At 38.9% G+C, this 27,455-nt stretch overlaps 1 protein-coding gene across 1 annotated transcript in view; it reads left to right on the top strand.

Annotated features, from left to right (window-relative positions):
* Nucleotides 1-27,455, top strand: part of Rmnd5a (required for meiotic nuclear division 5 homolog A) — a 67,251-nt gene that overhangs the window by 21,565 nt on the left and 18,231 nt on the right. The window contains exons 3-4 of the mRNA XM_038318560.1: nucleotides 6,281-6,415; nucleotides 8,123-8,223. Coding sequence (XP_038174488.1) covers nucleotides 6,281-6,415; nucleotides 8,123-8,223 — 236 coding nt within the window. The remainder of the gene's footprint in view (nucleotides 1-6,280; nucleotides 6,416-8,122; nucleotides 8,224-27,455) is intronic.

Consider the following 27,455-nt stretch of genomic DNA (forward strand, 5'->3'; position numbering starts at 1 on the left):
AGCAGTCTCAGCTATATAGCTTAAGCTAAACTGGCATTGAACTCCTCAGGATCCTTCTGGGACTAGACAAATTTGCTGCCATACCCAGTTTAAGTGATTTTTATTTTATTTATTTATTTTTTAATATTTATTTATTTATTTATTTATTTATTATGTATGCAATATTCTGTGTGTATGCTTGAAGGCCAGAAGAGGGCACCAGACCTCATTACAGATGGTTGTGAACCACCATGTGGTTGCTGGGAATTGAACTCAGGACCTTTGGAAGAGCAGGCAATGCTCTTAACCGCTGAGCCATCTCTCTAGCCCCTTAAGTGATTTTTTTTTTTTTTTTTTTTTTTTTTTTTTTGGTTTTTCGAGACAGGGTTTCTCTGCAGCTTTTTTAGAGCCTGTCCTGGAACTAGCTCTTGTAGACCAGGCTGGCCTTGAACTCACAGAGATCCGCCTGCCTCTGCCTCCCCCTTAAGTGATTTTTAAATTAAGGATTGTGTTGTTCTTTTATTGGTTGTTTTCTAATGACTGAGCACATAAAAGTACAAAATGTATAAGCCTGATGACCTGAGTTTGATCCCTGGGCTCAGGGTGGAAGGAGAGAGCTGATTCCTCCAGATGTGTGCTATGGCTCTCATGTGTCTACCTGTTTCCACAAGTACATCATGCAGACACACAACAACAACGAAACTTTAAAAGTTGTGTTTTCTAATGCACGCTGTTTTAAATGTGGCATCAGAGTTGGTGGCAAGGACTAACTCAGATTCTCCTATTGCATGTTGGATATTTATTATTGCATGAATACTTGTGGAGCATTTCATGTACATTATTTATATCCTCTTGAACAACTGTTTAACTTAATCTGCATCCCAACAAGTGCCTTCCTGAGCATGGGTGTGAAACAGGTTTATGTTAGAGCCAGAGAAAAAATGGAAAAGCTGAGCTTAAAACCTAAATCTGAGACTTTAAGAACCCTTTCTCTGCTAGAATTCCTTGGGAGAAGTGATCTTTAGTGCCTTGAGAGCACCTGCTATACGCACAGGCACCTCTCTCCCTTTGTAGAATGGTAAAGATGTTTGCTATCTCTGGGAGAATAAAATCACTGACATTCTTCTGTTCTAATAAGGAGACAGTGGGACAGCAGATTGGAACGTGAGATCCTTGGATGGGGTGTGACAGACGGGGTTATCCTTTTTAAGAGTGTGTGTTGTGGCTTATGCTCTTGTGCTTGTAAGGTAAAAACTTACTAGTGTGCTTTATCTACCTTTCTCTTCACTTTGAAAACCAAAGCAGAGGTGTGAGTGTGAGTATTGTACAGAGGCGGCAGTAAGATATCAAGAAAGTGTTGGAATCTAGAGTCCCACCTGTGCTGTTGCCGCCACCGCTGCTGCCCTTCTGAGTTTACTCGCAGCCGTAGCTTGTGAAGCCTTCTGTCTACTCTATGCCTCGGTACAGGTTATTTTCCTCATGGATCCTGTGTTTATTATCAGCTTTACAGGGTGTTGCCAGATATTTTCGTAGGTTTTTTTATACCAGTTTACAGTCATGCCCAACCTGTTTGGCAGTCCTGCTCCCTCATTTCTCACCACATTTGCAAATCTTTAAAGATTAACCAGATGGTGTGTGAAGTCACATCCGGTCACACTCACTTTACCTTCTGATCTTTTGAAGTGGAGCGTCTTTTCACATGTAACCTTTCGTGAATTTCATGTTCTTTTTGCCCATGGTTTTCCTCAGTCTGTCTGTCTCATGAACTGGGGAGTTTGCTTCCATATTCTTCTGAACTTGTAATCTTTGTGAGTTGAGTGTGAAGTAGCCATCTTTCCCCAGTCCAGGTCTGCTTGCTCTGTTGGGAGTCCTTTGGAATCTCTCTCTTTCTAACCCAGATTAACCAGATGTTGAAAAAAAAAAAAAACCCAGTTCTTTGTAGGCGCAGCAGTGACTTGCAATGGAACAATTGTTGGAGTCACATGTCAAGTTTTCTTCAAAGTAGATGGGAAGCTTTAAAATAACATTGTGAATTGACACTTAAGAATTAAAACAAATACTGTTTTACCATGAGCTGTTATGATTTATGAATGTATTTGGTGAGCAATGAAAACTAGTCTTTAAGTTGACTTGGTTGAATTCATGAGATCTTCAAAGAGATAGTCTCTAGATTTAGCGTGTTGTGAATTTCTTTTTCCAAGCTTTATTGCATCCTGTGCAAATGGACATGCCCTTGAACATGTGCTTTGCCTTTTTTGGTCCTTCCTCCCTGGGTAAGAACATCATGTCAGGCTTCTTTTTGCTTTATTGATTATTTTTCAAAACAAGGTTTCTCTGTGCAGTCCTGGCTGTCCTGGAACTCACTGTTGACCAGGCTCAGAGATCTTCAGGCTTCAGCCTCCCAAGTGCTGGGATTAAAGGTGTGTACCACCATGCCTGGCATATTGAGACAGGGTTTTGCTGTGTAACCCAGGTGGACTCTGAATTCAGGATCCTCTGGTCTTTGCTTCCGAAGTGCTATGTATAGGTGGTTCTCATTGTTTTAAGAATATGAAAGGAAAAAGTAAAGCAGATGATGTTAATAACAGACAGGTATTTATTTACTTTAGTGCCTGTGCTGGTATACAGTGTTGCCTGATTTCCTGGGTAGCTATGTAGATGTGTTTGTTCACCTAGTAGCAGGCTGGAAGGAATGCCAGCTCTGATGCAACAGTGAGTAAGAATCTGCAGTTATCCTCAGTGGGTACTAGCTGTAAAGGACAACGAGTCTACAGTCCATGACCCTAGAGAAGCTGAGTAACAAGGAGAACCTAAGAGAAGCATATGCAGATCTCCCTGGGAAAAGGAAATAGACAAGATCTCCTGAGAAAATTGGGAGCATGGGGGTGGGGGAATGGAGGGCTGAAGAGGAGGAGGAGATAAGGGGAGGGGGAGGAGAACTTGAAGAAATGGGAATGGGATTGTTGAGATGGGGGAAGGACAGACACAAAGAACAAGGAGAAAATATCTTGATTGAGGAAGCTGTTATGGGGCTAGCAAGAAACCTGGCATTAGAGAAATTCCCAGGAATCCACAAGGATGACCCTAGCTAAGACCCTAAGCAGTAGTGGAGAGGGTGCCTGAATTGACCTTGCTTTGTAGTCAGATTGATGCCTATTTCAGATATCACCATAGAACCTTCATCTAGCAACTGATGGAAACGGGCAGAGACCTGCATCAGAGCTCTGGGCTGAGCTCCCAAAGTCCAGTTGATGAGTGAGGGCAATGAGAATATAAGCAAAGAGGTGAAGACCATGATGGGGACACGCACTGAAACAGTTTACCTGAGCTAATGGGAGTTCACCAACTCCAGCCAGACAGGGAAGGAACCAGCATAGGACCTAGCTAGACCCTCTGAATGTGGGTGACAGTTTTATGGCCAGAGGCAGACTGCTGGGCCACTGGTAGTAGCACCAGGATTTGTCCCTGCTGCTTATACTGGCCTTTTGGATATAGTAGGGAATGCCTTGGTCCTTCCATGGAGCAATGTGCCTTGCCCTCTCAGGGGAATAGAAGGGGAGTAGGGTAGGAGTGGGGGGAAAGGTGGAGGGGATGGGAAGAGGGAAGAGAGTTGGAACTGGGATTGGTGTGTAAAATGAAAAAAGATGATTTTCTTTAAAAAAAAAATAAAAAAGTGAAAAAATATTTTTCACCCCCCCAAAAGAAAAAGAATCTGCAGTTATAACAAAGGGAATTTGACTTGTTTTTCATCTCAGTATCTGTTTATAATCTATTATGTGCAACCAGAACAAACTGAAAGGTTTTCCTGTCTTCCTTAGTTGTTTTAAGTAAACGTGGTAGAAGGGTGCTCAGAAACATGCATTGTTCTTGCTTGCTTTCCAAAGTGAGCAACTACATTCCAAAGCCTAAATGTGACTAAGGATGCTTCTGCTGGAAGGGCTTTTCCAGTTTTCTTTCCCATGTAGTAGTAACCATAGTAAGCCTTTAGAAAGGAAAAATGTGAAGGCATCCTTGTAAAACTCCATAACATTGTTTAAATACTTTTTAAAGTTTTCTCTTTAAAGTTTTCTCAGGAATCAGCATTTATTTTTGGTATGTATCTTAAAGAAATTAATTATCCAAATAATTTCATTATGTGAGCAGATAGTGTTGGTGATAACTGTTGGATTATTTTAAAAGCAGCTGTAAGGGAGAGAAGGTGGGAAGAGGCTTGGTCCGACCTTAGGCAGGACTATGTTTATTCATGGCAAGGGGGCATCTTCATTACTCACATGTGTGAATGGCCAAAATGCCTACAGAGGAAGATAGGATGTGGCCTCTTGTATGGGCAGAAATAACTTCTGTAGTCCTCAAGAAAGCTGGGAAGCGTAGTCCTTCGACAGAAATTATCAATGACCATTAAAATTCTGCCAGTGATCTCTGTGAGTTTGAGGTCAGCCTGGTCTACAGAGAGAGAGTTCCAGGACAGCTAGGGCTATTACACAGAGAAACCCTGTCTCGAAAACAACAACAAAGCCCAAAAAATTAAAAAAAAAAATCTGCCAGTATGCCAGGCATTGTGTTATATACTCTTAATCTGTACTTGTGAGGAGGGCAGGATTTCAAGGTCATCGGTTATTACAGGTGTGTTGGAAGGCAGCCCGGGCTTCTTGAGACCCTGTTTCTAAAAACAAGCAAACTAGTAATACATATTAACAAGTAAAATTTCTTTGAAAGCATATTTATTTTCCATGGTTGTTTTCCTTCTTACCTGGGGAGTTAAATACCTGGTGACATATTAATAGGAGGTTGATAAGATTGAGAAGTAATTATTAGATGAGTTATTGCCACCCTGGGGGCTGTGTGTGTTCACCGACCAGTGAAGGGTATAACTCTAAGTGGTTGTTGCTTGTTACATAAGCTTAGGTATGTGGAGAATTATCGGCAGATTCCTGAGTTTGTAGTAGATTACATAATTATTTTATTACCCATTATTTTATTCATTTGAATGGCCTCTGGGGTAGTAAAATAGCCCTATCATTCTTTGAGTTTCTAGTTGAGTTCAGAAGAAGAACAAAATACCACCTTGTGTTTTGGCTATTATAGACAGCACAGAAACTATAAATGACTTTGTTTTAAAGTGTCGGTGGCCTGCATGAAACAACTCTCAAATACAGGGTCTCTGATAAGCAGAAGTAAAACTCAGAATCTTTTTAGGTGTTGGTGGTTCATTAGTAAGTTCATATGTGCATTGTTTTAGCATTTAAGTTGTTTGTGTTTTTCCCACTGGTTAGGCTAAGTTCTAGCACAAGGGATTCTGTTAGAAAATGATGAGTGAGGGCTCCTGAGACCCCGCTCTAGGTGGGGAGGAGAATCGTTTTTCTTCACTGTTAAATGACCATTCTCCAGTAAATAACCCCACAGTGTTTTCATGCAAGTAACCCCCAGTTTTTGGTTTTTTTGTTTGCTTGTTTGTTTGTTTTTAGTGTTCGCCCTTGTTTTTGGAACATTTTTGTAACTATAGCTTGGAAGTCTTGGGTTTCAGCACTTGTCCTTTTGACCTTGGTGCCTCTCTGTGCCACCTGAGCTGTGTTTGTTTTCTTGTGTGCCAGACAACTCTGTGCTGCCCTTCCCCGTGTGGACGGCAGTCTTCCGTAGATTGCAGATGCGCTGCCCTTCCCTGTGTGGATGGCAGTCTTCCGTAAGTCGCAAATCCAGTTGTGTTCACCGTTTTGAATGTACCTTACTTGAGTTTCAGAGTCTGCAGTGAACTCTGTGAGTCTGAGCTATGTATCAAGTGTAGCTCAAGTGTAGGCCTGGTAATAGTAAGCTGCTCTTTGCACTGTCTGGCCCTCCCATCTCCCCACTCCCAGCCTCAGAACTGTAGTTGTTGGGCTGTAGCACGATTTATTTAGCAGTCCTACTTTGATGGAGGTGTGTGTATATGTGTTTCTGTCCTTTGCATTATAGATAGTGCTGTACTGAGCATGCTTTTAACAGATACTATAACATATTTCTGAAAATACTGCTCTAGTATAATGCCCAGAAATTGGTTTATTGGTTTCAGTTTCACAGAAGTCAGTGTTAAATCTATACATTTTCCCAAAGTGCTCCTCAAGTTGTTTTTATATTTTTATTATGTGTGATTATTCCAGCAGTAGTTCTCGAGTGAAAAGATTTAAAAGATGCACCAGGGAAGCTCCTGCCTGTGATTGTGTAAATGAATTGAACTATACCAAAGTAAGATGCAAACCTTTGTTTCTTTCTGATGGGGTGAAAAAAGAAAGTCACCTATACACGATTCTTTTCTATTTCCCCCCAGAATTTTGACTCTGACATTAGCAGTGTGGGAATAGATGGCTGCTGGCAGGCAGATAGCCAGCGACTTCTCAACGAGGTGATGGTGGAACACTTCTTCCGACAAGGAATGCTGGATGTAGCCGAGGAGCTCTGCCAGGTAACCACATGCCAGCAAAACGGGAAAAATAAAGAAGGCAGTGGTGTAGAGTTTGTATTATCTGCAGATGAGACTTTGTATGTACCTCAGATGTAGATAGGTTTGTAATCTTTTAATAACCATGAGTAACTTCATTTTGCTAGGAATTTTTTTTACGTTCTTAGAAGTTATGGTGCTGCAATTTAATGCCTGAATTGCCCTTCCCTTACTTACATAGATCTAATCTACATGGGAAGTAGAAAGTAGAAAAAGACAAGATCTTCTGAGTAAATTGGGGGCATGGGGACCTGGGGGGAGGGGAGAGGCAGGGAGGGGAGCAGAGAAAAATGTAGAGCTCAATAAAAAAATCAATAAATAAAAGTCAATAAATAAGGAAAAAAGAAATTAACACTTTTTTTTTTTTTTTTTTTTTTTTTTTTTTTTTTTTGGTTTTTCAAGACAGGGTTTCCCTGTGGTTTCTAGAGCCTGTCCTGGAACTAGCTCTTGTAGACCAGGCTGGCCTCGAACTCAGAGATCCGCCTGCCTCTGCCTCCCGAGTGCTGGGATTAAAGGCGTGCGCCACCACCGCCCGGCAAGAAATTAACACTCTTAAAGCTTAACATCTGAGTTGTTCTTTCCTTATTTGGAATCTGACAGGTTGGTTTCTAGTCTAGTCAGTGTGTCAGAAGTGAGGATATTTTTCCCGTGTGGCCCAGCTGTCTCTTTACTCCTCATTTCAGCTTCCCTAGCACTGCGGCCTACACTACCCACTGTTTCCTCCTTTGATAGGAAAGGTTAATATAGCAGAGAAGAGGAAAGACACAAGATTTTAACGTTTGTTTTTCTGATCTAGTAAAAGTGTATCAGATGAATTGCAAACTAAAATTGAGTTCAGGTGGGCCCTGTTCGTCTTTTCTGTTAGACAGGAACACCAAAAGGATGGTAGTCTAGCTGCTGTGTACTGTGTGTTTCCTCTGAGCCACACCCTGTTTACTGCACTCCACTGTGAAGTAGCAGTTGTTGCTGTTCTACACATGAGAAGTGTGAGGTTTGGAGAGTCAAGGAATGTGCCCAGGGCTGTTCGGGGAGCCTTTCTGAAGGAACCGGGATTCAGCCCCTTTTTCATTTGTCCAGACTCCACTCTGTTGCATTTTTGTTTGTTTTAAAAAGTGAAGAGCTCAGAAGATAAAATAATTTAAAGGGAATCATAAACCAATCTATAATCTAGGTCTTTTCTATTTGAAACAGTTGAGATAAATGGCACGTGGGTCTTCCTTCATACCTTTTGAGGTGTGTGTATGTGTCCATACACATTGTACAGCAACTTCGTCACTGAGAATTAGTTTAGTTTGTTTTTTTCATGTAGAAAGAGGCAGTAAGCGAGGTTCTTAGCATCTGGCCCGTGAAGTTCTCAGACATTCCTTTAGCTCTGCAGTTTCCAGTGTTTCCTCTGCCTGTGACTAGACCTCGGCTGCACCGTGCACCCCGGGAATGAGTGTGTGCTTGTAGTTCATTGGCCTGAGCATACAGCACCACACTCAGCTTTAGCTCGTGGTTTGGTGCTCAGCTCAGACTTGGCAGAAGAGTAGTGGCGGGACAGTCTGCCACAGAAATATATGCTAAAGGGAAATTAACTTTGAGAGCCCTGTATTTTATAACCTAGATCAGCCTTTCCCATTGCGAATGAATATCCTAACAAGTTGTTGTTCCTGTTCCTTTTCCTTCCAGGAATCTGGACTGTCTGTGGACCCAAGTCAAAAAGAACCATTTGTGGAGTTAAATCGAATATTAGAAGCATTAAAAGTCAGAGTTCTGAGACCTGCTCTCGAGTAAGTTACTCTGTCTCTAAGGTGCTGCGAGGGGAACTGTGTAAGAAAGTATTTGTAAAGCACATGAGACATACTTAGATAGGCCTATTTTATCTGATAAACTTCAGGAAATTCAAGAAAGAACACTTACATTTCTTTTAACCAAATGAAATAAGGATTATATAATACGAGAACTTGGCAGCCTGCTTAACTTAACAAGTGATCATGCTTCCAGAAGAGAAAAGGGCTTCCTTATCTGTGCTGAAGCACTGCTTTGTGTAGGCCAGCATTATAACTGAAGCACCATTGTTTTGACAATCTTTATGTGATATTTGAGCTTCCATAATCTGCTCGGATGCTGTGCTGTCATTCTGAGAAGTGATTTAGTTGGTTATGAGAACTAGGTGATAATTCATGAACAGAGCAGAAATTCTGTATAGAGATCTGGGGTGGGGGAGGAAGGAAGGGAACTAGTTATTTGTCCCATGCTAAAGTCTCTGACTTGATTACCAGGATATTTACAATAAATAATATAAAATGAAGATAAAAGGACAAGATAAAGTAGAGTCCTGGGGCTTTAAAAGTTGGAAGATCTGAAATTGGTATTTATATTTGGGAATAATCCGTGTGGTGTTTTAATTATTAAAACAGGCAATTGTATTTTGAGGTTTGGGTGGAGGTTATTGCATAGTTTTCTACATTTGATCAGTTCTTTTTAAAATTTGAGTATTTCTAGAACTAGCCCAGATGAACAGTTGAGGGCTCTTATGTTAGTGTGTTTTCTGATTTCTGTGCAGAAATTAAAAATATAAGTGATCTGTTCAGAAGTAAATTTTCTTAACTGTATCTTTGTAAGGTGAGTTTTACCATTGTATATTGTGTATGAGGACTACTGGTTTTAGTTTGTTTTTGGAGACAGGGTATTGTTATTCATAGCCCTGGCTGGTCTTGAACTTGTGATTTTTTTTGTCTCTTAGTATTCCAAGTGCTGGGATAACACGTTTAACGTGTGTGGGTTTTTGGATTGTTTTAGATTGTGACACACCTAGGAGTTAAATTTAAATAAGTATCAGTAACTTTTTGTTTACAAAATCAACATTTACTCTTAGATAAAAAGTGAGGGAGCCCAAGTACAGAAGTTTGCCGAGCTTCCCAGTTCTACAGTGATAAGGGTTGTTCTTCAAGAGATATTTTTTCCTCCAGTTGTTTTTTTAGGGTATTCACCTAATTTGTATTGATTGCTTACCGTGTGACTGTGCTGAGTATTTGAACTCCTTTAGCTTTAGAAGTGCTCACCACTTTTCCTTCTGGAGAAGGAAATGCTAAGTGATTCAAAAGCAAAGTGCTGTGTCCAGTGAAGCCAGTGGGTTCCTTGCTAAAACATCAGAAAGAATATTACCTTGTTAGATTTGAAACAGTTGGGATCTGGCTTCAACTTTGTGCATTTATGGGAAAAAATTAGTCTTTATTTTATTTTAAAAAAAACACTTCAGGAGTGCTTTTAGAAGCTTTGAGTTGCCTGTGGCTCTGAGACAGTTCATGGGCAACTGATCAAAGTAGAAGGTGGTTTAATGTACACTTCATGAGCATGGAGTCAGTGTAAGAGATTGTTGTAGAAAAAATTTAATATTCACAAGTTAAAAAATTTGATTCTGGCCTCCCTTCAAAAACATTACTTTGAGAAGCGAGTGAATTTCTGTGAATTCAAGGCCAGCCTGGTCTACAAAGAGTTCCAGGATAGCCAGGGCTTTTACATAGAGAAAACTTGGTCTTGAAACCGCTCCCCCAATTACATTGTTAAGTCTTTATTTTATATGAAACTGTTGTAGAAGATTATTTTAAGATGTGTTACATTTGTTTATCCTTTGGAATATTTGTTTAATGACACAAAGTTGTGTTTCATTTTTTTTATGTTGCATTAGTTTAACTCTGAAGCTATGTTGCTGTGCTTGTCTAAAACACATGATTGGTCTAATAAAGAGCTGGACAGCCAATAGCAGGAGAAAGGATAGGCAGGGCTAGCAGGTAGAGAGAATAAATAGGAGAAATCTGGGAAAGATGACGGAGCGAGAAAAGAAGGGGCTAGCCATCCACCTACACAGCCTCTATATAGAAATAAAGGCAAAATCCCAGAGTCAAAAGTGGATGGGATAATTTAAGAAAAGCTGACTAAACTAAACTAAAACTAAAACTAAAGCCAAACTAAAGCTAGGCGTTCATAAGTAGTAGTAAGTCTCCGTGTGATTTATTTGGAATCTGGGTGGCTGCCCCCAGAAGGGTTAAGAGTAGAAAACAGCCAATAACATGAAACCTCTATATTTGAGTTTAGGGTTAACATTAATTATCCCAGTACATGTACCAGTTTAAAAAGAATTAGAAGGCACAGTAAAGTAAAAATGTAGTGTGAGATTTCACTTCCTTACTGTAAGTCACCCAGTATCTCACCACATAGTCAGTCACCATTAACCTTTTCTTGTGCATCTGTCTGGATAAGTAAGTCTTCAGTGCGATAGGTATTATATTGGTTGTGGGATGTCTATATGTCTGGGTCTGTTGTACAGATGGTTGTATACTGTTCTACATCTTGTGTTTTTTTTTTTTAACTTAAAAAATATCTAATTTCTTGCCTGTGTTGGAATAGACAAAAAAATTTTTGTTTTGTTTTTCTCAAGTGGCTGCATATTATTTGAGTTTATACTTGGATTTTGTTTAACTTCTTTTGGTTAAAATTTTGGTTAAGCCAAAAGTAGTTAAATAAAACTAAGGTATATTGATAGATATTTGATAGTTTCAAGCATTTTATATAATAATTAGTACAGCAGTGATTAATTTCTTTTATTTTCATTGTGCCCTGCTCAGTCTGTAGGGTGCCTTCCTAGAGCATTGGGTCATGGTGCATTTAAAACTTGGATTGAGTTCCCCCTCCCCCCCCCACTTTGGCCAGGGTTTCCTCTATACAGATTGTTCCAAAATAAAACGATGCCACAGGTATAAAGAGTCCCTTCAGCCGGTGATGGTGGTGCACACCTTTAATCCCAGCACTTGGGAGGCAAAGGCAGAGAAACGTTGTCTGGGGGTAGGGTAGGCAACAATAACAATAATAATAATAAAGTCTTTGCAAGTTTGATAACATGTATGTTGTAGGAAAGGACAGCATCTTAGTTTATTCAGTTTGCATTTATCTTATAAGGAGTTTACCTGTATCTTCTGTAGATAGGCTTAATGCATTCATGCTGGCCCAGATGCAGTCTTTTGGCTCTGAGGGACATCTTAAGAATCACTACTGATGATAGGTGACCATCTTAGATCATAACATGATTTCCCAGGACCAGTAAGAGCATTCTTCCACTGCCTCTGTTAGTGCAAGACCCTCCACAGGACACCTTGAAGAACCAAAAATAACTAAATGGTTATAAGGAGGAAGAGAGAAAAGAAAGGTTGCAGAATTTTTCACATACAGTAGGAAAATACTGCTTTGGTTTATAGAGCTTAAGGGTTTTAGGTGGGACAGTGTACCGGCAAGGTACCAACGGTTATAGGGTTTAGAGAAATAACCACGGTAGTCCTTTATAATAAATCAGTTTTAATACAGGGGAAAATAAGGGAACTTACAGATCCAAGGGTCCAGTGGAGCAGAAGGTACGCAGGGGAGGACCAGATCCTATTTAAGGGGAATGCTACTCCGCTGGGGCAGCCACGCCCCTGAACGCAGGGATTGGGCCAGCTGCCCCAACATCTCCCCCTTTTGTCTAAATAAGACAGATTCAGAAACCAAATACAACTATATACAATGGGAACAGATCATATAAAATTACAAGAAGTAAACAGTATCAGGCGAGGAGTATATAACGAAAAATTTTTCTAATCACTCTACTTTGGGAAGTCTAAATAATCTAGAAGGTAGCTACCATTATCTAATCTTTAACCCCATCAAAGATCTGAGAAGGAGAGTAAAATTACCAAAGCAACCAGGAAGCACAAACGAGAAACTTCTAGAATGTGTAACACAAGACAGAGACAATTGACTACCTGGGCAACCACACGAAGTCTTGATAGCAATGTTGAGGCAACCAACTTTGGCTGAGGCCTGAAAAAAACCTGACATACCATTATACAACGGCAAGGAACCTTTAGTAGAACAATCCTATCCTGTCTTGGCAAGATAAGACAATTCTGTTTTATCCACTTATGGATATTTCGTAGTTTAGTCAGTAATGGAGGTATGGGCTTTTCTTTGCCCCAAGGCCAGTTCTGCCAAGTAGAAGACAAACTCCCAGTGGAGTGTCTTGGTGCTCAACGTTTTCTCGGGAGTAGAGCATTGTTGCCAGGAGTGGTTGTGTCTCATAAATACAAAACTCTAGGTTAGATTAAAGGCCATGTTCTACAGCTCTTCAAAGAGGTTGAAGATTATGCTATCTATATTAAATACAACCTCTATGTGTCTAAAAAACCTGATTGTCCTAAATATAAATATGACCAACATATAATTCTCAACACTTATGTAACTGTATGACTAATAGAATAGACAACTGTGCAATAAATGAAGACAATGATTTTCAAATGTAAACAGGGTCCTTACATAAATAATATCTGAGGTAGAAATGTACAGCGCAATATGGTAAACAATGTCATTACATAAATAATATCAGAGGTAGAGATGTATATTGCAATATGGTATACAATGTCAATATAACAATGTAATTGGGGGAGCGGTTTCAAGACCAAGTTTTCTCTATGTAAAAGCCCTGGCTATCCTGGAACTCTTTGTAGACCAGGCTGGCCTTGAATTCACAGAAATTCACTCGCTTCTCAAAGTAATGTTTTTGAGATTTGAATAATGAACTGAGTACAGCAATTCTGGTTGAGGCTAGAAAGATGGTCTAGGAGCTCAGAACACTCATTTGCTCTTTCAGAGGACCTGGGTTTAATTCTTGGCACCCACGTGGTGATTTACAACCAATTGTAACTCCAGTTCCAGGGCATTTGATTCCCTCTTCTGAACTCTGTGGAAAGCATACTTGTACATGGTTCACAGACATACATGCAGGCAAAGCATTCATACAAAAATAATTTTTAAAATTTTAAATAGTTAGTGATGTCCGTTTCTTGTTCTTCACTTTGAAGCTTTTCACGGGTGAGTAGCCTTTCACTTCAAGCAGCTCTCAGTAGCCACAGACAGCAGAGGAGACAGGGCTCTCATGGGGAGACAGCGGAGAAGGACATCCAAGGTTGAACAAGTTGGATTTTCCCCCTAGAGTTTAAGTTCCTTCTTCTTACCCAATTAATTGACCTTAATTCTGAGAAGACCAAAAAAGAAAGATGATCCATTTTAAACTAATTCTGTTTATATGCAAAATGATGGAGAAAGAGCACTTCAATTAAAAAGAGGCTAATTAAAAAGAGTGGAGTATGGTAAACACACCTAATCCTAGCACTTGTAAGGTGGAGGCAAGGAGATGAAGAACTCCAGGTCGTCGTCTGCTGTGTGGGAAGTTAGAGGCCAGTCTGGGCTCCCTGTCTCAGGAACAGTGTAATGGGGTGTCAGTGACAAGGTACAGAAAAGCAGGGAGACTCGAAGACAGAAGAAAACATTTGAGGTGGCAACATCTTTTTCTGTTTCAAATTTACTGCTCATGAAAGTTGATAGAAAATTCAAGCCTGGTCCTCAGGAAAAGAATATGCATAATCTAACTCTGTCCTACTGAGGGCTTTGTATCAGAACAAAGTGGGCCTGTATGTCTGAGAACCACATGTGCAGTTGAGTCTCTGCAAGTTACTGTTTTGTTTGAGTATTTTTTGTTCTTGTGAGATAGGGTTTCAGGTATCTTTTAAGTTGGCCTTGAATTTCTGATTGTCCTGCCTCTACCTCCCAAGTACTGGGATCAGTGGTCATCTTGTTTGTATTTGTATCATTCACATGTGTAATACTCTAGTCTCCTTCTCTTCCCTCTGTTCTTTTTGAAACAAAATTTCACCAGTGCTATCTATGTAACCCATACTGGCATTAGCCTCCTCAGTGTTGGGAATACAGGCATACACCACCACACATGACAGTTCTTTTAAAGAAAAAATAATTAACATGTTATTTTGTGTGTGCATGCATATATAATTTATAGAAGTTGGTTCTTTTCCCTATATGCACCCTGGAAATTTCATTCAGATTGTCAGTCCTGGTGGCAAGTGTCTCTACCCACTGAGTAATCTCGCCCCTTTGTTTAATTTCTTAAACAACTAACAAAAAGGACAAAGGCTGGAGAGATGGCTCAGCAGCTCAGAACACTTAACTGCTTTCTGAAAGGACCTACGTTTGATTCCCAGCACCAACGTTGGATGACTCACAACCTTCTGTGACTCCGGCTGCAGGGGATCTGACACTCTTCTAGACTGCACTCATGTGTATATACCCAAACATAGACATAATTAAAAAATAATAATAAAATATTTTTTAAAAGATACAGATCTCTGAGATGAAGAAAACATAAGTACTTCTAATGATGGAATTATCCAGTAGCCAAGATTCCTCTATTTGAAAATACCCCGTTTTGTGAAAAAAAAAATTCATACACTATATTTTGATCATGTTTTTCTCCCTCTCTCAATTCTGCCAAGATCCTCCCAGTCTCCCTACCTATTCAACATTATGTCCTGTTTTTCTCTTTCAAAACAAAAAGCAAGAACACAAGAAGCACAGTTCCACAAAAACACACTAAAAGGAAACTTGAAACAAAATAAGTAAAAGATAAAAAATAAACCAAAAAGTGCCAAAACAGCTGTGTGGTGGTGGCAGCGGCTCACACCCATAGTTCCAACACACAAGAGTCAGAGGCAAGCAGATCTCTATGAGTTCAATGCCAGCCTGGTGTACAGAGCGAGCTCCAGGACAGCCAGGGCTACACAGAAAAACCTTGTCTTGGAAAGACAAAGCCAAAACAAAGCGAAAAAATACTATTAAGTTTTTGTGTTTGTATTGGCCAGCTACACCTGTACATGGGGCATCTGTCTCACTGCCTGTACATTGTCCAGCTGAGGGTACCTGTGCTCATTTCCACCTGCTGACAGAACTTCTGTGATGTGGGTGACAGTCATCTATGAGTATAGCACTCTATCATTAGGGTCATTTTAATGCTGCACTTCTGTAGCAGAGTGATAGTAGGTCTCTGGTTCTTGGCCGGGTTAGAGCAGTTTCCATCTCATGTAGTAGGCCTTAAATGCAATTAGAAAGTGATCGATTGTATCCATAGCATTTATGTTGTTACAGCACCAACATACCTTGCAGGCACATCATAAAACTTAACTCCAAATGGATCAAGGACCTTAATGGAGTTAAGCTGGGTAATAATATGGATCTATTTACAGACTTATACACGTTCTACATGCAGCCATCTGGTTTGACCAGAACCAACTTTTGAGTCTTTTCTCTGGTGCATATTTTTGACTTCTTTGCTTTTTGTCAAAAATGTGCAGAATTATGTCTGGGTTTTAACTTTGATTCATTGGTCACCATGAATAAAACCTTATGCCAGCTTCCACATGTTACTGAAGATTATTTTTCAATTTCTGTGAATTTTGATATAATTTTGATAGTGATTGCATTGAATCTGTAGATTGCTTTTGGTAGGATGGCCTTTCTCATGATATTATTAATACAGATCCACAAACTTGAAGAGCTTTCCATCTTCTGGCATCTTAAAGTCTTTATTATACACATCTTTGACTTGCTTGGCTTATCCCAAGATCTTTTTTTTGAGGCTATTGTGAAAGGTGTTGTTTTCCTGATTTCTTTCTCAGTTATTTATATATAGGAAGGTTACTGTTTGTGTGTGTGTGTGTGTGTGTGTGTGTGTGTGTGTGTGTGTGTGCGCGCGTGCGCATGTGTATGGGGGGGTTGTATGTTAATTTTGTGTCCTGCTATAGCAGATACCAGCTATAGAAGTTTCGGGGTGGAGTCTTTCGGGACTTTTATGTATAAACGCCTATCATCTGCAAACAAAGATACTTCGACTTTTTTTTCCTGTTTGTATCCCCTTGATCTCCTTCAGTTGTCTCTAGCTGAGTCTTCAAGTACTATATTGAAGATCTATGGGGAGAGTGAACATCCTTGTCTTGTTCCTGATATTAGTGGAAATACGTAAGTTCTCTCCATTTAGGTTAATGCTGGCTGTGAGTTTGCTGGAAATCACCTTTATTGTGTTGGGGTATGTCCCTGTACCCATAGTCTCTCCAGCACTATTATCCTGAAGAGATGCTGGATCTTGTCAGAGGCCTTTTCTGCATCTAATGAGATGTTTGCATGGTTACCGTCTTTCAGTCTGTTTATATGGTTGATTATGTTTGTTGAATTATACGTGTTGAACCATCTCTGGGATGACTTCTATGTGATCATGGTAGATAACCTTTTTGATGTGTTCTTAAATTTGGTTTGCAAGTAATTTGAGAAATTTTGCATCTATGTTCATAAGGGATATTGGCCTATAATTTTCTTTTTTGTTAGGTCTTTGTGCAGTTTTGGTATCAGGGTCATAGTGGCTTCATAAAAAGAATTAGTAACTGTTCCTTCAGTTTTCATTTTTGTGGAAGAATTTGAGGATTATTATTATTTATTCTGTGAAGGTCTGGTGGTATTCTAAGCTGAACATTCTGGCCCTGGATTCTTTCTGTTTGTGAGATTTGTAGTTATTTCTTCTATTTCACTAGGGGCTTGTAGTTTAAGTTCCTATTTGACCTTGATTTAACTTTTATATCAAGTAATTCACCCATTTCTTTTAGTTTTTACAATTTGGTGGAGTATATATTTTTGGAGTATGTTCTTATGATTCTCTGCATTTCCTTGATAACTGTGATAATGTCCCTCTTTCATCTCTAATTTTATAAATTTGACTCTTCTCTGTGTCTTTTGGCTAATTTGGCTAAGACTTTGTCACTTGCTGATTTTCTCAAAGAAGCAAGCCTTTCATTGATTCTTCACAAGTTTTGTTTGTTTCCCTGTTTCTACTTCATTGATTTCAGCCCTGAGTTTGATTATTTCTTGCCTTTTCTTTTTGAATAATATATCTTCTTGTTCTAGAGGTATGTGTTGTTCATATGAGAGCTATCGTTTTTTTAATGTAGGCACTTAGTGCTGCGAACTTGCCTCTTAGAACTGCTTTTATAATATCCTATAGGTTTGCCTGTGTTGTGTTTCCTTTGTACTTAGTTCCAAAATGTTTTAGTTTTCTTCTCGATTTTTGTCTTTACCCATTTTTTATTCAGTATTGAGATTTTTTTTATTGGTTTTTTTTTTTAAGATTTATTTATTACAAATACAGTGTTCTGCTTGCATGTATACTTGCAGGCCAGAAGAGGGCACCAGATCTCATTACAGATGGTTGTGAGCCACCATGTGGTTGCTGGGAATTGAATTCAGGACCTCTGGAAGAGCAGCCAGTGCTCTTAACCTCTGAGCCATCTCTCCAGCCCTTGAGATTTGTTTTGTGTCCTGGTATGTGCTCAATATTTGGAAACAGTTCCAATAACTGCTGAGAAGAAAGTATATTCTTTAGTATGTGGATGGAATGTTCTATAGATGTGTCCTGGAGTCCACTTAATTTATGGTATTATTTAGCTTCAAGATTTCTCTGTTTAGTTTTTGTCCAGATGTCTGTCTTGTTTGTTGGTGAGAGGGGGTGTTGAAGTCACCCACTATTATTGGGTGAGGGTCGTATGTGATTTTAGCTGTAGTAATGCATGAACTAGGGTATCCTTGTGTTTGTGGATAGATGTTTAGAATTCCTGTACCTGTTGGTGAATTTTCCCCTTTGGTGACTGTATAATGTCCTTTCCTACCTGTTTGATTAGGTCAAGTTTAAGTCTGTTTTGTAAGATACTAAAATAGCCACAATTGCTTTCTGCTTGGGTTTATTTGTTAGAAATACTTTTTCATTCTTTTACCCTGAGGTAATGGCTATCCTTCATGATGAGGTATGTTTCTTAAATGCCGCGAAAAGATGAGCACTATTTTTTAAAATTATTATTACTATTCAGATTTACAAATTTTGTGCATTTTTGCCTGCATGTCTGTCTGTCTATACATCATGTGCATACTTGGGGTGCCTTTGGAGGTCAAAAGAAGGAACTGAGTCCCTTGGAACTGGAGTTAGATTGTTGTGAACCACCATGTGGGAATCGAACACAGATCCTCTTACAAGTGCAACAAGTGCTTTTAACCACTGAGCACTTTTCTCCGGACCCTGAATCCTGTTTTATGATCCAGTCTTATTGGGGTAATTGAGACCATTGATATTGAGAATTATCAATGAGCAGTGTTTATTGATTCCTATTACTTATTGTTATAATGTGGGTTGTTTCTCTATACACACACTTTTCGATTTACTGTTCTGGGATTATTTATTCATTGTCTATTCTTGGATATAGTTAACTTCTGCAAGCTGAAGTTTTCCTTCTAGTGCCTTCTGTAGATATGGATAGGTAGATAGAAACTGCTTAAATTTGGTTTTATTGTGGAATGTTCATTTTCTTTTTCTGCCCAGTATTAGTGGTAGTTTTGCTATGTATAGTATTCTGGGCTGGCATCTGAGGTCTCAGGTTGTTGAACATTGTCCAGGTCTCTTGGTTTTAAGAGTCTCCATTAAGAAGTCAGGTGTATTCTACTCAGCCTGCCCTTATATGTGACTTGGTCTTTATCTTTTGCCTCTTTTAACATCCTTTTTGTTGTTATTGTTCTGTATGTTTAGTGGTTGTTAATGTGTCGTGGGTAATTTTTTTCTGGTCCTGTCTGTTTTGTGTTTTATATGTTTATGCTTTGATAGACAACTTCCTCTTTAGATGTGGAAAATTTCTTCTGTGATTTTGTTTTAAAAAATTACCTTATTTGCCTTTGACTTGGGTTTCTTTTCCTTCCTCTATTCATATTATTTGTAGACTTGGTCTTTGCGTTGTGTCCCAGATTTCCTAGTGCTTTGTACCTGGATTTTTTTGGATTTAACATTTTCTTTGACTTAGTTATCCATTTATTTTACTTTGTCTTCAATGCCCGAGAGTCTTCTTGTCCTATAACCTGTTAGAGAGGCTTTCCTATAAGATTTTTTTATCTCCTAAATTTTTCATTTACAGTGTTATCTCAGTCTTGGTTGTCTTTAGTGATTCTGTTTCTACTTGAAATGTTTTCATTATTTCATTCCAGTGTGTTTCCTTGGTCTTCATTGAGGCATTTATTCATACCCTTTTTAACATACACGATCAATATTTTGAAACCCCTGTCTTTGCATTAGTTAAGTTGCATTTCTCAGGGCCTATTGCAATGGCTTTGTTTCTGGAGGAGGCATGTTGTCTTTGTTGTTCATATTTGTATTTTGGGGCTCAGATCTAGTTATCTGGACTTAGGATGTTTGATGTGTTTCTTGGTATAGATATCTGGACTTGTCTTTTTTGGATGGGTGTTCCATTTTTTGGTTGTTTTGCCCTTTCTGGATTCTAGTTCATTGTAGTGCTGTGGGATCCCCGGTTGAGAGTGCTTTTGTGGGTTAGGTTGGCAGGACACAAAGATGGAATAGGAGCAAAGGCTGAGTGAGGGGCGGCAGTGAGTCCCTGGGCCCACACCCAGAGGATTGTAATACTTTTGAATGAACTGTTAGAGATCCATCTCCTCAGTGAAGTTATGGGCTTGCTAGCTTTTTCTTGTTGAATTAATTTTGGTTTTTGAATTTTGAAGACATTTGGTTTGCTCTATTAATAGCTTTCCTTTAAGTCCATACTTACAGGACTGAGTATTTTCAGTTAGTCCCAAGAGTTTAAAAAAAAAAAAAAAGGAAGAGTAGAAAAAGTCTCCCCAAGAAAGACTAGAAAGGGAGGGTATTTGTAGCCTTTAACATGCTGGAAAGGGTATAGTAGTGTATGTTGTAAGGCTTGGCCAGGTGCTTTTTCTTTCATTGTTATTCTGAGTGACTAAATTTTTTTTAGAAATATTTATTACGTATACAATATTCTGTCTGCGTATATGCCTGCAGGCCAGAAGAGGGCACCAGACCTCATTACAGATGGTTGTGAGCCACCATGTGGTTTCTGGGAATTGAACCTTTGGGAAAGCAGGCAATGCTCTTAATCACTGAGCCATCTCTCCAGCCCCCTGAGTGACGACTTTAAGGGAGGCGAGGGAACAGCAGAGGACTCTGAGAGAGCTAACCATATGAGTGAACATGTTATTACTTTGGGGATGATGGGAATTACAGACACAGAACCTTAAGTGCACAGAGCCTTTCGCAGGCTAAGCAGAGTCGAGTGCTGATGTTCCTGTCAGGTGAGTGTCCGTGTGGACTCTACCGATCAGTCACTAAGTAGCATTATTTGTGGGTCTGTTTATGAAAGAAGCCCAAAAGTTTCTTCATTTGAAGAACATGGTGGCCAAAGAGTTGTGACATTTACATGTCCTTTGACAACAGCAAAGTGAAGCTAGGATGAGAGCTCAGCCGTAGGAGGCTGTGGTGTGAAGTGGAGTAAAACCAAGGCGGACCTGCTGCAGGCTCTTTGAATCTGAGCTATGATGTAGCATGAGTAATAAAACCCAGAGACAGATATTAGGACTCAAGCTTAAGATCAGAAAAGCAAAGCTTCCAAGGTACCAGAGAGCTCTACCGCTAGGAAATCTTCAGACTGAAAAAAGAGTGAGTTCCTGTTTCATCCTGCCTTATATTCCTCTCTAGTGCTGGTATTAAAGGTGTGCACCACCACTGCCCAGCCTCTATGGCTGGCTAGTGCAGCTGCTGGGATTAAAGGTGGGTGCCTGCACTGCCTGGCCTGTATGACTGACTAGTGTGGCTACTTTGCACTCTGATCTTCAGGCAAACTTTATTTTTTAAAACAAACAAAATACCACTATATTTCCCCTTTTCTCTCTAAAATTTAAAAAAGCTATAAGAAAAACTACATACAGTAAGTACAATAACTATACACAATATATATAGGCAGTAGTACATCAACAGTGTCTAGTCTGTTTTACTTTTGACAAATTCAGAGAAAACACTCCATTAGCTATCCTGTTTTGTACCTAATTTACTTTGTATGATAACTTGCATTACCACCCCAAATTATCTTTTGATATCTTTCAACCTTATACACTTTACATTTCTTTTTTCCCCCCTTTTTAAATTAAATTATATAATTTTTACAAATTTTTCACGTCCCCCCCTCCTCCCATTTCCCTTTCCCTCCCCCCATTTCTCCTCCCCCTCCCTCTCCAGTCCAAGGAGCAGTCAGTGTTCCCTGCCCTGTGGGAAGTCCAAGGTCCTCCCAATTCCCCCCAGGTCCAGGAAGGTGAGCATCCAAACAGGCTAGGTTCCCACAAAGCCAGTACATACAGTAGGATCAAAACCCAGTGCCATTGTCCTTGGCTTCTCAGTCAGCCCTCCATATAAGCCATGTTCAGAGAGACGGATTTGATCACATGCCACTTTACACTTCTGTAGTAAATTTCTTTTCTGTGTTGCATAAACAAGGAAAACTATAACCATCTAGTCTTCAACTACCTCAGACACCCAAGAAGGAAATTGTTGGGTCTGGGGGTCATGCAAGGATGGGGAAGACAGACTACCAAAGTCCAATAAACCAGAAGCTAGCTTTATTCCAGAAAAGGGGGGAAAATCACCATGGGGCACACAAAGCATATCAGCTATAGCTGCGACCACTGCTGGAATATGAGGCTCCTGGAACTGTGGCAGTAGGGGTTGGTTTTTGGGCCTCCTCTTAGAGTAAAGAGCTTTTACAACCTGTAGGTCAGACTCAAAACCACATTACATTTTAAGGCTTACAGTGTTTGGTTATAGGACGTGAGAATAATAACTTACCATGTTTGCGAAAACCCATGCCTGACACAGTGCTTTTCACTGTCCCTGAAAGAATGTAAGGTAGAGAGTAGAGTTGCATAGGGGGACAGTTAAAAATCAAGGGAATACAAGCAGAGGGTCCCATAGAGGCAAGAGTTAGAAGCTACCCTTTGTCTGCAGTACCTGCCTAGCAGAGAAGCTGGGAGGCAAGAGACGGTTGTTAAAAGTTTACCTCTGTACGCAGTGACTTCCAGGATGTCTGCTCTTAAGGCAGAAGGTATTTGTTAAAAGTTAGGAGTGGCTGCCAGCTTTATTTTTTTTCTTCAAAAATGTGTTTGGTCTTACAACTTTATATTTCTGCATTCCTGGACCAGACCCTTTATTTCTATATTCAATTTCTGATGTCTTCAGAAATAATACTAACTGACTAAGCAGGAAGTACAAGCAAGCAACTTCCAAAAATGGGAGAAATGACAGAAACAGCTGCCTGCCTGGACAGTCACCCAGAGTTCCTCTGCAGTGTTGAGTCATCCATCTTTAGCCTAAAGGTTAAAATACTGGGCAGACTTTTCTATGAAGGAGGATTTTTGAAGGACTCTCATGCTTTGTCTTGACAGGGTTTGGCAGTCACTCTTTTGTGTTCAATTAGGACAGCGAACTTGTCAGCAGTCGAGGCAAGGGCATTTTCTTGCCCTGTGGCTTACTTTTGCCACAAAGAAAGCAAGCTCTGTGTGAAGTTTCTTCTCTGAAACTAGGAGCAGACATGTCTTGTCATTTTAAAAAAGAGCCTATGTTATTAAAACATCTTAAATGACATATTATATAGATCTCCAAAGTGTTTGAAGATGACCTGTCTATCTAAAATATATGTTTCACCTTGAAAACATACCTAATATGACTACAAGTTCAATTGTAATAGGTGACTAATTACTAACCTGCATATCCATATTATCCTAAACAGTTGGTAATAATAACCTTCAAGAACTAGAAATTCACATTACATTGTTAAATGCGCTATAATAGGTACAGTATCTTGAACAAGGTTAAAAACATATATACAGTATATTTTAACAAATAATTCTAAATTTGTATTAGTATACAAAATTTGTATAAAATATATAAAAGTTCAATTCAGTGTAAAAGATTTAAAACTAGTAGTTGCTTTTTAAAAGTAGATTTAATAATTTACCTTTTTATCTTATCTATAGCTCCCCCTTTTTCTTTTCAGAGTAGATTCAATAATCTACCCTTTTATCCTATCATATCTGTATCCTTTCTTCTTTTCAAAACAAGAAATCTTAATCTAATCTGTCCTTTGTTCAACTTTCCTCCTGACCGTAAGAATAACAACTTATAATGAACCCACTAAACAATGACAAATATCTGTAATCCATTGAATGACTAAAAATCACCCACCCCACCTCTTGGGAATGTAGGCATTATATTCTTAAATTTACTTCATGCTGTCTGGGGGCAACAGCATTTTTAGGGGATCCTGAAAAAATTTGGGGTTAATTGTGAGAAATAGCTTTATCATTTGTTTTCCAGTCTCTGCGTAAAGTCCAGGACTTGTCTCAAGTCCTGGCTAGAGTACTCTGTGAGACTGGATCATATCAGCTAGCCACCTCAGAATTGTTCTGAGAACTTTGTGGTCCAAAGTTGATCTTTAGGTGGTGTTTTTCAGTTTAGTTGTTGAGGGACCCTATCCTCCTTTGGAGACTTCAGAGGTCCCTTTTAGGCCAGCTCTTGGTTCACTGCAGAAAACTGATGGAGACTCAAACCTGAAAACATGTACAGGAAGGAAGATGAAGCCTTTTTCTAGAATTAGTTAGTACTCTATGACCATTAATACCATGAGAAAAAGTTTGTGTGTGTGTGTGTGTGTGTGTGTGTGTGTGTGTGTGTGTGTGTGTAAATCTTAAGAAAAGCAGTTAAAGAGTCAATATAAAACCAAAAGATTATGAGATTAGTGTTAATAGAATGGTCCTTAAATATTTTTTTTTGTCCCATACCAGGTGGCTCTTCTGACATGAAACAGATTTTGGATTTGACTTTAACAAGCATGCTTGGGTTTAGACAAGGAAAGAGCCACACTCCAACTTCAAAGCTGGCTTTAATTTTTAATTGAGTTGGAACTACAAGAAGACCACTTTATATGTCTGTAGAGAATAGCAGAAACAAACATTTGGGAAGTTTTATAAATTTTATCCTGTTGGGAATGTGATATACCAATAGGCCAGTTTACTCTTGGGACATTTTTTCTGCATGGTTTGTCTCTTTTCTTCAGATGTCTCCTTGGTCCAGTGGTCTTCAGATTCCTTTGCTGGTTATGTTTATTTTCCCGAAAAGATCAAAACAAAACCCTTCCCCAACCCTAATTTTGGGGAGATTCTCTTTTGGCAAGTTATTTCTGATCAATGAAAAACATTTGTTAGTTTTATAGATTAGTTTAGATTAAACAGCTATGTTGTTTGATGAAATTATCTCTTCTAATTAATATGTGTCTCTTGTTCAAATCAAATCTTTATCAATTTTGATGGTATCCATAGCTTTTCTGCTCCTGTGGAAACAAAAGCAAAACCCCTTTGATGTGTGATGTCTTCTGTATATGTGTTGCTTTTATTGGCTAATGAATAAAGCTGTTTCAGCCAATGGCTTAGCAGATTAAAGGCAGATCAGAAGTTCAAGCTGAGATACAAAAAGAAGGCAGAGTCAGGTCAGATGCCAGCCAGCTGCCGAGGAAATATGTAGAAAATGAGGTAATGCCATGGCCACTTGACAATATATAGGCTAATATAAATCAGTTAATTTAAGATGTAAGAAATACGCCTCAGCCATTGGCCAAACAGTATTGTAATTAGTATAGTTTTTGTGTGGTTATTCAGGTCTGGGTGGCTGGGAAATGAAAGTACAATCTCTGTTTACACCTCTTCCCCCAAAGTAATACAAATCCTGGTTTCCATTCTGAGGTCAGTACATCTTTAAAGTATATTGGTTGATTTGAATCTGTATTTATTTCAGTGTCTCCCCACAGCTGTTCCTTTTTCATTAGCATTTAGAAAACTGAAAGTTAGTAAAGCATTATGCAATCTATTTCTGGGGGGTGTTTATCATCCCTTTTTGTTTATTTAACATTTGCTTTAGAGTTTGATTTGATCTTTCTATATATAGCTGCATAGCCTGTAGGATTTGTGGTATACCAGTAATATGCTTTATTTATAATAAGCAAAAAACTGTTTCATTTTCTTAGAGACATATGCTGGAGCATTGTCTATCTTTATTTGAACAGGTATACTTACCTGTGAGGGCCATAACTTCTAGTAAATGTATGATTTCCAAATCATTTTTTCCTAACTCAGAGCAGTTGCCCATTGAAAACCTGAACAGGTATCAATGGTGTGATGTACATAGTTTAGTTTTCCAAATTCTACAAAATAGAACACATCCATCTGCCAGATTTTATTCCTTTGAGTACCCTTTGGGTTGCTTCCTGCAGATAGTAGTGTTTGTCGTATAAAGAACAAGTAGGACATTTCCTTATAATTTCCTTGGCTTGTTGCCATATGATGGAAGTCTTTTTTTTTTTAACCTTTGCTGTTGATGTGATGTTTTTTAAGAAATTCTGAGGTCTTCAGCACATTTCCAATCAATAATTGATCCATTTCTGCATTGCATTGTGCTAGAGGACCTGGCAGATCTGAGTGGGATTGGGTGTGTTATGTATATGGAATGATTCCTATTCCTGGTTGTATCTTGTAATTTAATAAATAATAAAGTCAATTTTGTATCATCTGGTATAAATTCAGCAACTTCAATATGCATAACAACTCTTTCTGCATATTGCCAGTTGGTAACTATGCTGAGAGGTTCTTTAAAATCCTTTAGTACCATAAGAATAGCATATAATTCTGATTTTTGGACAGAGTTGTAAGGGCTTTAATCCACATTACTTAAATTTTCTGATTTGTAGCCTGCCTTTCCTGATTTATTGGCATAAGTATAGAATGCAGTGGCTGCAGTTATTGGTATGTTCTGTACAATGTGAGGAAGGATCCAATTAGTTCTCTTTATAATTTGAATTCTCTTGCTTTTTGGGATGTTTCTTGTTAATGTCTCCTAAAAAATTACTGCAAGCTCTTTGTCAGGGTTCACTTTCTACTCATAATTTGTCAGTTTCATCATTATCAAAAGATACTATGATTTATGTTGGGTCTATTCCTGTTATTTGATGAAGTCTCAATTTTCCTTTTAGAATTAATTCAGAGGCTTTTTCCACATAAGTTTTTATTTTTTTGTTGAAGATGTGAGGCTTATTACTGCTGTGTAGAACAGTAAAAGCCTGACTAAATTTCAAGCAGCTATGTATTTTGGCAGCAGCCTGAGAAGTGGGTTCAGGGAAAGCCCACAGGAGAAAAGAAAGGAAATGACCAGTAGTGCGGTGACGCCAGCTGCATGTAGCTCCCGCCTATGCTGGTGAGTGTAAAGCCATAGGAAAATGGCTTTTCATGAATCCATACCCCAAAAGTTGGGTGCCATATGTAGCTTGAGACAGATATTGGGGTTCAAGTTGAAGATCAAAAAAGCAAATCAGCCAGCCAGTAGAGAGTTCTTACCACAATCCCAGAGAACTTAGATAACAGTGCGGATAGTAAGAGAGGTTTACATAGATATTACTCTGCATGGGAAGTAGAAAGTAGAAAAATATAAGATCTCCCTAGTAAGATCTGGGAGCATGGGTACCAGGGGGAAGGGGAGAGGTAGGGAGGGGAGCAGAAAAAAATGTAGAGCTCAATAAATATCAATTAAAAAGTATATTATAAAAAGAAAACCAAAGCAGAGACAATAAAGAAAACTCAAACTGAGGGAGTTATAGAAACTGAAATTATGAGAAAACGATCAGGAACCACAAATGCAAGCATAAACAGCAGAATATAAGAGATGGAAGAGAGAATCTCAAGCACTGAAGATACAATAGAGGGAATAGGCTCATTGGTAAAAGAAAACATTAAATCTAACAAAAGCTTAATACAAAATGTCCAGGAGATAGAGGATACCATTAAAAGACCAAACCTGAGAATAAATAGGGATAGAAGGAGAAGTCCAACTCAAAAGTACAGAAAATATATTCAACAAAATCATAGAAGAAAATTTTAACCTAAAGAAAGATAGAACACCAAATAGACTGGTTCCCTCACCACATAATAATCAAAACACTAAACATACAGAATAAAGAAAGAATATTAAGAGCTGCAAAGGAAAAAGGCCAAGTAACATATAAAGGCAGACCTATCAGAATTATACCTGATTTCTCAGTGGAAACAATGAAAACCAGAAGGTCCTGGTCAAATGTTATGCAAACATTAAGAGACCGTGGATGCCAGCCCAGACTACTATACCCAGCAAAGCTTTCAGTCACCATAGATGGACAAAACAAGATAT

Source organism: Arvicola amphibius, chromosome 2, assembly GCF_903992535.2.
Source record: "Arvicola amphibius chromosome 2, mArvAmp1.2, whole genome shotgun sequence".
Lineage (NCBI taxonomy): Eukaryota > Metazoa > Chordata > Mammalia > Rodentia > Cricetidae > Arvicola > Arvicola amphibius.